The sequence below is a fragment of the Nicotiana tomentosiformis genome, chromosome 3 (genome assembly GCF_000390325.3).
Source record: "Nicotiana tomentosiformis chromosome 3, ASM39032v3, whole genome shotgun sequence".
NCBI lineage: Eukaryota > Viridiplantae > Streptophyta > Magnoliopsida > Solanales > Solanaceae > Nicotiana > Nicotiana tomentosiformis.
In genome coordinates this window covers 10795422-10806379 of record NC_090814.1, presented here as the reverse complement: position 1 = coordinate 10806379, position 10958 = coordinate 10795422, and the positions used below count along the sequence as shown (strand labels likewise).

The window sequence follows — 10958 nt, the reverse complement described above, 5'->3', positions numbered from 1 at the left end:
CTGAGTGTGACATTCATCAATAGTGTGACCCTTCATGCCTGAATGGTAGACACATGTCTTATTCGGATTGACCCATTGAGAGGAATTTTTCATGGCGACAGCGGGAATGGGAGTGACATAACCGGCATCTTTCAATCTCTCATACAACTTGTCAATAGGTTCGGCAATAGGAGTGTATTGTCTGGGCGGCCTACGGTCAAAATTTGGCCCGGGGTTTTGGTAATTTTGGCAGGCTGGTGGTGAGTGATAATATGCTGGCTGAGTGTTGTAAGTGTTGTAGGTGGTAGCGGGTTGTTGATATCTAGGAGGTGAAGGCTGATATGTGGGTGGAGGTGTTTGGTATGTGAGAGGAGACTTCAGACCTTGGGCTACCATCACAGTCCCTACTTCCTGCTTTTAAGATATACCCCCCGACTATAAGGCTTTGTTTGTAGCCTGGAGTGCCTCGAAATTTGTTACCATCCTGCTTTTGATTCCCTTTTCTATTCTTTCTCCCAATTTGATGATGTCGGAGAATTTATGATTTTCAATAACTATCAACCTCTCATAATATTGCGGATCCTGGGCCCGGACAAAGAATTTGTTCATTTGTTCTTCTTCCAATGCTGGCCTTACTTTTGCAGCTTCTGATCTCCATCGAGTAGCATACTCGCGGAAAGTTTCTGTCGGCTTCTTCTTAAGATTATGGATATAGAACACGTCTGGTGCATTCTCTGTGTTGAATCTGAACCGATTCATAAAATCTGACGCCATGCTTACCCAATTAATCCACTTCTTTATATTTTGACTGATGTACCAGGATAGGGCATCTCCAGTGAGGCTCCTCATGAACAGCTTCATGTGGATTCTTTCATCTTTACCAACCCCTACGAGCTTGTCGCAATATGTTCTTAGATGTACCTTTGGATCACCTGTCCCATCGAACATTTTGAACTTAGGAGGTTTGTAACCCTCTGGCAGTTCTACGTACGGTTGAATACATAAATCCTCATAGTTCAAACCTTCGGTGCCTTTACCACCTTCAACACCTTGGACTCGACTTGTAAGCTTCTTAAGTTTCTCCGCCATGTTCTTGATGAGCATGTCCTTCTCGGCGGATTCTGGTGCGTACGGGGTTTGTTGTGAAATGTGGGGTAAGGTTTGTACATATATGGGGTTATTTTGGTGTAGTGGTGATCATTGGTTGAGTTCTGGGGATAAGGAGTAGGTTGTGGTGCATTTTGATGAGTGTGGTAGGTAGTAGTTTGTGGGTACTGGGTCGGATGATAATGATGCTGTGGAGGAGTTGGTACTGGTAGAAGATTAGGATTTTGTGGAGGCGTGGCATATTGATGAGGTGCGGGAGGATTTTGCGAGTGCTGGTTTTGTGTGTTTTGAGGAGGTATTGGGTTTTAGGCATTTTGTTGGTTGATGTCGGGAACATTCAGGGTAAGGGAAAGGTTTGCCATGTTACGGACCTGTTAAAGTTCCCCTTGTAACTCCAGTATCTTTTGCTCTAACTGTAAAACCAAGTCATTTTGCGCCAGAGTACTTCGACCATCTGAAGTTTCGACATTCTCGGCGTGCGCAGTGTTGTCTTTCCTGATACCACTCATATCGTCAATCTTAGCTTTTCCTTTGTTATTGGGATCACTTAGAGGAGGAGAAGGTGGAGGACCTCTAGATATGGTATGATATGCTGATGATGCCAGCATGCACGAACCAACCTTAGGGTATGGGAATAAACAAAGAAAAGAAGAAAAATAAAAGGTAAACAAGTGAGTAAGGAGTATTAAAAGGATATTTATGATATTTAAACACGTATTGCGGAATTATAAATTTGCGTCCTTCTTTGGGGACCACATCGTGCCCGAGGTAGGCCTAGCGACATATAGATTTAGAGAAAACTCAATGCCGATAACTGCGTCATTTCATTAATATGATAAATAGACCAAATCTCTACTAAAACGACAATAATTATTAAGAGTCACTAGTGGCATTTGCCTTAGTACAATCAAATTCTAAAAAGAATCTAGAAAAAATCATTTCTAATCTACCCGGTCCCAGAGGGACCTTCTCCCAGCTTTTCCTTCTTAGTCCCGTCAATCAGATTCCCTAGGTCGCGCATGTCCAACAGCAGATACACCCTTGCTAGATGTCCTCCTTTGTTGCCCTCTGCATTCTGACAATCCGAGACCTTTTTTCTCATCTTTCCCTCAAGTTCCATCAAACCCTGCTCCAAATACTCCAACAAAGGTAGGATACTTCGAACGATGCCGAACCTGGGGACTTCGTGCCTCATTTTTGCAAAACAAATAAAGTTAGCCCTTTCCCCCTCTGGATTCGACTATTTACACATTAATAATTAGCATATTAGCACGTTTTCTCCAAATAATGCACGCATCATGATTTTACCCATTGGGATTTAAGGAAATCCCAGCAGGCTTTGGACAAGGCTTTCCTTAGAGAGTTATTACGCGGACAGCGTTCTATCCCATACTACGTTTAGACATGATGCATGCACAGTTAATATTAGAGTGAGGGTTTCTAGAAAAGTCTAGACCGGTACCCTCAGGTGGATAACTTGAGAGGGGAAGGCACGGAACTGTCGATTGCACCGCTGATCGACTAGTTTTACAGCAAATAAACCTTTCCAAAATTAAATTGGTGATTTAGGAAGAGCGCGGACGCTCATCAAGCGCCGCTATGGTATTAATTACGCACGAGTGGAATATGATGTGGAGCATGCTTTATGCAAAGTATTTTGCATGATGAAGGCGGTAAATGCAGTATTAAATGAAACATAAAGACATGAAAAGAAAGAAAAACAAGGAAGAAGTTAGTTCGCGCAATATGAAAGAATTGTAATAAAGCAAGCAAAGGGGTAGGGGTAGGGAGAGACATGATGTAGCAAATTTAAAAATGACTCGGAGCAAGTGAACATAACTGGAAAATAAAGGGAAAACGCATATTGTAACCAAATTAGGCAAATATTTGCATATTAATATGAATTCACATAAAGGGAAAATAGGGAAAAGGATGTGCATGTAGCAATAAAAGGGAAACGGGAGCGGGATATTCATGTAACAGCAAAATAACAAAAACACGCTTATCAGAGAAGACTAATTCATATAAACCAAGTTTTCTATGGTAAGAGCCTAAAAATAATCCCCAGTAGAGTCACCATGCTGTCGCGCCCCTCTTTCTCACGAAATTGGATTTCAACACGTGACAACTCTTTTAAAGAAAGGGTGTTAAAAGAGAGAGTCACCACCTAACGGGTTTGATATGTGTAAGGGCACCTATTTGCAAGTAACTCTGGTTTAACCAGTTTGCGTCACAAAGATCGGATAAGGGCTCAAATTACCTCGAGGAGAAGGTGTTAGGCATTCCTTGAGGTCCGCAACTGTGGGTCCCAGTCGAACTAAAATTATATGAATTAGTCAAAAACAAGAGGGAAAGACAAGAAGTTTGGGCAATTATTATCAAAGGTCTACAAAGAAACACAAATAATTGACTTTAAGACAAGATGGGGGGTCCTAAGTTTTTTAGCCTAAAGGATCGCCCCGTGCAAAATAAATAATACTTCGTAACTCCCTCGAGGTGGGGTGTTACTCGTATTATTCAGTGGGCACAGACTATCATCTCCTGCTACCCGATTACTATCTTTAAGTTTTTACCTAAAGCGCACTAGTTGATTCTAAATCGTGCCCTATGCGTGCACTGCCCGTCGCATGCCTATGGCCCAGGAGGCGCTTGGACCTCTATTTTAGATGGTTTCTAGACTTAGCTTAGGCTGTTCAGAAATGATAAAACTAGCGACATACAAAACAAGTTGGACCTCATGTAAAAGCAATTAAGAGCTCAAGTTAGCCTCCACACTTAGACAACAAATGCACGCGAACAAATTTTCACATTAAATGTTAGACAATCTCAGGATTGAGGCAAATTAAAGCAGTTAGGCCCTATAGGCATGGTTTCTATGTGAACTAGATTCAAACGTGCAGGCAGTTTCAGAGCAAGATACCATTTTAGATACAATTTCTAAGCGACTATACAGTCTGCCTGTTGATTACAGATTATACGCAATTAAACCTATAGACATGATATCTAGGTCATTTACACAGTAGTTGGTAGTGATAACTATTAAAGATACTCAGAATTACTCAGTTTGATCCTATAGGCATGCTTTCTAATAATGGCAACGAAACAGTGTTGAAAGTTCAATATTAACACTTAAAAGCGAGTAGTATTACCCGATAGGCAGGATTTCTAACGATTAACAATTGAAATTGATTTTTTATACTTAGCTCCTATAGGCATGTCTCTTAGGTGGGCAGTTTAACAGCCATTAACCAATTAAAACCCTATAGGCATGATTTCTAAATGCAGATTTTGTAGAACATAAGCTAACATAGCCCTATAGTCATAGTATCTAATGAATATGCTGCAGTTATGTAAACTGAATGCTTGGTCATTGACATTTTATTTCCTATGGGCATGGTATCTAATAACACATAGGAGCAGAACATGTTGAGTAAATTAAACACCTATAGGCAGGATTTCTACCCATTCATGCAAATATTAGAATAAACCCATTTTCCCAATTTTACTAACACCCCAATTATTATTACATCATTATTACAGGCCCAATCAATGAATCAAATTAAAAAGTTACAAAATCACTACAGTGGGCCTAAGACAGGCCCAAATACACCCAGCCTCGCCAGGCCTTGAAATTTTGTATCCATACAGGTTTCACCACAGCCTAGAAGTCATAGCCAATCAAACTCAGAAAACAATCTTCATTTACACAAAATAGGGAAAAGCAAGTAACCACAACTGATCAACAACCATTTACACAAACCAATTGGTTCATTCAGTAGATAAAAAGGGAGGCAGAATTGAGGAATTGGGACAAAGTAGCCACAGAACCTTAGACCCTAGTGTGTCAGAGTTCCCAAGGATTTCAAGAACTCAGGGCAGCGCTCATACTAGGGAGGTTAATAGAGAGGATTTAGGGGGCCTTGGCTTTCAGCCGGCCCAAAATTAGACTCATAACAAGAAACAATCTAAGAAATAATAATAAAGTAATAGGTTTGGAAAAGCGTTTGCAGACACTTTAAGATAATCACATAATGAACATAAACTCACGAAGCAAAGTAATACATTGGGGCAGAGTTACATATGATAAGAAAAAAGGAGCCTGGGATTCCAAAGTTAACAGTCAAGGACAATAGACTAGTAAAACTAATTAATACAACCAGTTTAGAACTTAAAGGGATCACATTATACCAAACTCAGGATTAAACAATATATTACAAACAGGATCAGGTACCATAGAGGGCATCAGTCAAGTAAGAAAGGAAAATAAGTTATTAGAGGTACAGAAATGGATATGGCAAGAACACATAGAGTGACAATCATATTCGTAAGGGCACACTATACATTTACAATGAAGGTCTTAAACAAACTGAGACAGATTAATGACAAAAACTGATCACTAGAGATTCAGAATTAGGCAGAACACATGGATTAAGCCATATGAACAAGGCAGAGCATTCATATTATCAACAATCACCAAGCTAAACACGCTTCAATCTTTCCAAATTGACTAAGCTAGGTGCAAAGACATTATTCGGCTAGTAATCATAGGCAGAATTAGATAGGAAAAGAGTCAAGGGAATACATGAAGTCACACAGTTTCATAAAACATGCTAGCATAATGGAATAAACATTACGAAGGTTAAGAAACTAACCAGTAATTGTTCAACAAACAAGAAAGAACAACAAATAGGACCAGAGTCTCAAATGGGTCAAGTTACGAAGGGTTTCAAGAACCCAGGGCAATGCTCACACCCAAGAGAGATCGAAAAAATAGAAATCTGGTGGCCTTGGCTTTCAGGCAACCAAGAGCCCAAAACAGAACAAGATACTCAACGAGCACGTAGTAAAGCTTCAGTTTTAGTGGAAAATATTGATTGAAGCCCTTCAAAAAGGGGAAGGGGAATGGTTTTTATAGTAGTAGGAATTGAATAAACAAACAAGGAAATATAATCAATCGGACATAAAAATAAGGAAAGAAGAGATTGCAAAATCAATTAGAACCAATTTAGGAGAAAATCAGGCCAAACCCTAGTTTTTATGGAAAACAAATATCAACGGAATATACAAAAAAATAGTAGCATAGGACGAATATAGACATAATAACACTTAAAATCAAAGAATCGAACCAATTTTGGTTCGATTCGAAGAGATATGAAAACCCTAGCTTTAGGGTAAATAAGAATCAACAGAATATAAACAAATATTTGGACTCACAGTAGCATAGGATGAACATAGACGGAATAACATTCAAAAATCAGGGATTTGAACCATTTTTTGGTTCTATTTTGATGAGATATGCTTGCCATGTTTAAGCAAGCACTATAGGAGTGCATCCAGTACCATAAGGTGGTCGAGTATGGTAAGTAATAGCCACGGACTCCAATATTATGTGGGATTAGGAGAAGATTTAGGGGGCAGCGGCTAGGGTTCTTTAGGAGGGAGAAGGGAGGTGAGGGGATGCAGACGCGGCGGATGAGGGGGAATGAAATTAGGGTTAGGGGTTTGGTTAGTTAAATGGGAGGGTTTGATATGGGCCGTTAATCTCAGATATCAACGGCTATGATTAAAGGGGAGTTGGGTCGGGTTATTAGAAATGGGTCGCGATCGGGTTGTGGGTAATAGGGTTATAGGTTTGGGTTGCGGGTTATTTGGGCTAGTGTATTAGGTGCTATGGGCCAATATTTGGTCTGAAAAAATAGGTTTAGGAATTTAGGCTAGTTTTTAAATACCCAATAGGTAACAAAATAATTTATAAAAGTAATTGCTAAATAACAAAAAATATTGTTTGTGCACTAAAATGATTAATAATAATTACTTAATATTATAAATATATAAAAAGTTATTTTATTTCATAAATAATATAATTATACATGAATATAGGCTATTATTGCAAAATATGCGATTAGCCTATAAAATGCAAATGTAATTATGAAAAATGCAGTAAAATATTTAAAAACATACATGTTGGTGTAAATGATAAGTTTGGATGATTAAATTATCATAAAAAATAATTTGAAGGATAACTATTGGATATTTATATAGTAAAATGGAGAAAGAAATTAATTTAAAGACTTTAAAAATTATGAAAAATTATGAAAAATGCTTGTATAGGTTTATAAACTAAATGATGATGCAATCATACTTTTTTGAAAGTGTGTATATATATATATATATATATTAGAAATATGAGGGAAATATTGGGTATCAACAAGCCTGACCGCCACCTGATCGGCCTCTCCCTCTAGAGCGACCTCTAGCTGCCGGAGCCCCACCCTGAGTTGTCTGAGCGGGTGGTGAAGTAACTGGTGCGGAAGCCATAACCTGACCCCTCTGCTGAACTGGGCCTCCAAAATGATGGGGCCACTGCCTCAACACATGTCCAAACTCCCCGCACTCGAAGCAACTCCAATCCGCCAAAGGTGGTGAAGACTAAATCGGACCCCGAGAAATAGAATAACTACTAGAAGAACCTGGCACAGATAATCCCTGAACTGATGGAGCATGAGATGAACTCTGAACTGGGAGGGCACTGAGAAGCGACTGACCCAGACAAGCATTGTATGAACCATGGCTAGCTGATGCACTACGATGAATTTTACGAGCCATTTGCGCGGGCCTATAAGGACTACCCCTCTAGAGGAAACACCGCTGAAATCACCCGAACCACGAGGTCTCTTGGCCTCCCTCTCCTTACACTCCTGACTATTGACCTGCTTTAGTCGCCTAGAAATATCAACCACCTCATCGAACCTAGCACCCGATGAATTCTCCTGAGTCACGACAAAGCGTAGTCCATAGTTGAGGCCATCAATGAACCTCCTAATCCTCTCTCCTTCTCTGTTTCCCAACCAGATCGCGTGACGTGCCAACTCTAAAAATCTCATCTCATACGGGGTCACAGACATACCCTCCTGGCGTAGCTGCTCAAACTGCCTACGCAAATTCCTTCCGGCGGGTATGTCGGAGTTTTTAGCCAAAATTGTCCCTTATGTTTGGGGGTAAATCTAACTTTATACTTTATCTATTGCTCTAAGCACTTATTGTCCATTACGTTTGCTAAACTTGAGCAGGTTTAGTCCACTTAACAAAAGACCCAAACTGGTGGGTAAAAAAACTTTCAGTACTCAAATTTTACAGAACCAATGTAGTGAACCTAAACCTGTTTAACGGGCCGGGTTGATCCGGTTCCGGACCGGCCCGATGGAGGGGGGCCGAGTAGGACTGGGTTTGGGGGGTTAGGGGGTTGGTCCGTATATATTTTTTCACCGGTTAATCGGATCGGTCAAACCCGGTCAATAAAAGTTACTTTTGAACCGGTTAACCGGACCGGCCAGACCCGGTTTAACGACTATTTTTAAATTTTTTTAAAAATTATCACACTTGTTTCTACAATCTTAAAGGTGACAAAGGGGTGGGACGGGCCGGGCCCTTAGGACCGGAACCATTCCGGTTCAATTTTTCATCGGATAGGCCCAAACTAGTTAAGCCTGATTTTAAAAATTTGGCAACCGGCCAGGATTGGTGACAGATCGGTCACTATTTTTCTCAACCGGGCCGGTCCGGTCTGGTTAATTGGTTCAACAGTAATTTTTATTGATCGGGTTTGACCGGTCTGGTTAACCGGTAAAAACAAATATATGGACTAACCCCCAAACCCCCCAAACCCAGCCCTACCCGACCCCCTTCCACCAGTCCGGGCCGGTCCGATTTTCTACCGGTCTAGGCTGGTCTGGAACTGAGTCAACCCTGCCCATTAAATAGGTTTAGTTTCACTACATCGGTTCTGCAAAATTTGAGTACTGAAAGTTTTTTTACCCACCAATTTGGGTCTTTTGTTAAGTGGACTAAACCTGCTCAAGTTTAGCAAACTTAAAGGACAATAAGTGCTCAGGGCAATAGATAAAGGACAAAGTTAGACTTACCCCCAAACATAAGGGACAATTTTGGCTAAAAACTCTTAAGTGGACTAAACCTGCTCAAGTTTAGCAAACTTAAAGGACAATAAGTGCTCAGGGCAATTGATAAAGGACAAAGTTAAACTTACCCCCAAATATAAGGGACAATTTTGGCTAAAAGTTTTGTATGTGGAACAAACTTCTCCAAGAAGAGAAGGGAGAACTCATGCCACGTAAGTGATGCAACACTGGCTGTCCTGCTCAACTCATAGGCCTCCCATAATCTGAAGGTTGCTCCTAACAGCCAAAAAGTAGTAAATGAGACTCCACTAGTCTCCAAACTACCTGTTCTGCGTAGAATCCACTGGCACTTGTCTAAGAAATCCTAAGCATCCTCTGATTCAGCCCCACTGAAAGATGGCGGCTTGAGCCTCCCAAACTTTTCTAGCCTCTTCTACTCCTCGTCACTCATAGGTGGACCCACCTGGGCCCTAGTAACTGCAATCGGCTAGGCTGGTAGTACCCCCGGTGTCCCTGAACTACCTTCTTTGAAGTACGGGTGGCGGTAGTCTGAGCACCTTCTCCGGCCTGAGAAGTGGCTGGTGCAGCCGGAACTGAAACCGCCTAAGCAAGGCTAGTGCAAACAATCAATAATTGGGTCAAAGCCTCCTGAAGGCCTCGAATCATAATGGGCACAGCTGGTGCCTGAGCTGGTCCTACCGGCTCAACCACATCTTGTATCTGCTCCTTAACTGGAGAAACTAGTGGCTCCACGGGTGCTGCTCTAGCTACTGTACGAGCTGCAACTCGGCTTCTACCGCAACCTCCGCCTCTCGTGGCCCTAGCTGGTGGAACTCGTGACCGTCTGCCCGATCTGGTAAAATGTGTCCTTACCATATGTGAGAGAATAAAATAAGAGAAGTTTAGTTTCCAGAATCAACAAATCCGCATAACAAGAATACAAGAAGGTGAGATTTTCTTAATGGTTCGGTAGCCTCTCGAAGAGAAGTACAAACGTCTCTGTATCGATATGCAAGACTCTACTAAACCTACTCATGACTCGTGAAAACATATGTAACCTAGGCTCTGATACCAACTTGTCATGACCCAAACTCAACATATCGTGATGGCGCCTATCATAGAACTATGTAAGCCGACAATCACAAATAACTAGGAATTTATATATTTAAAACATAATGAGATAAGCATAACAGTGAAAAATCTCATAAATAACCGATAGAAAATACCGCGACTCAATACAAACTCCCCCAAAATACGGGTGTCACTGAGTACATGAGCAATTAAATAACAATACAGTCAAAACTTCTAAAATAATTGTCTAAAGAGATAGAACAATGTTAAATAAACTGAAAAGAAGGAGAGTCGAGGTCTGCGGATGCCAAAGCAGCTACCTCAAAAGTCTCCTAGCAGGGTATGCTCCAAGTCTAGCAACCACCGTGTCCAGATGCACCTGGATCTGCACACGAAGTGCATAGTGTAGTATGAGTACAACCGGCCCAATGTACCCAACAAGTAACAAGACTAACCTTGGGATGAAAGCAGTGACGAGCTCAGAAAAGTACAGTCCAAAATCAAGTAATAACAATACAGATAAAATGGGAAAAATGACACTAATAACTCCGAGAAATCTCATAATTAGTTTGTACATAGTACGGAAATGTAGACGTGGTTTCAAATTCAACAGTTTAAGCTCAATAGAGATAAAATATGTCAAGTATAACTAGCATGAGGAATGATACATCTCTATGTATACATGTCAAATATGTATGTCACTAGTAATGCAACAAGGTGATAAACTAGTATAGTCATGCTCTCGGAGTATTCAACCTCTCTCAGCACGCTCAATCACTCGGTACTCGGCACTCGCACTCAGCACTCAACGGTACATGCGCTCACTGCTGGTATGTCGGACTCCGGAGGGGCGGATCCTACCCAAGCACTAATATAAGCCAACAT

At 40.9% G+C, this 10958-nt stretch overlaps 1 protein-coding gene across 1 annotated transcript; it reads right to left on the bottom strand.

Annotated features, from left to right (window-relative positions):
- Nucleotides 1–414: 414 nt before the first annotated feature.
- On the bottom strand, nucleotides 415–1068 carry LOC138907358 (uncharacterized). Its single transcript, XM_070197955.1, has one exon. It carries the CDS (start codon nucleotides 1066–1068, stop codon nucleotides 415–417), a length of 654 nt encoding a protein of 217 aa, XP_070054056.1.
- Between the last annotated feature and the right edge of the window lie 9890 nt (nucleotides 1069–10958).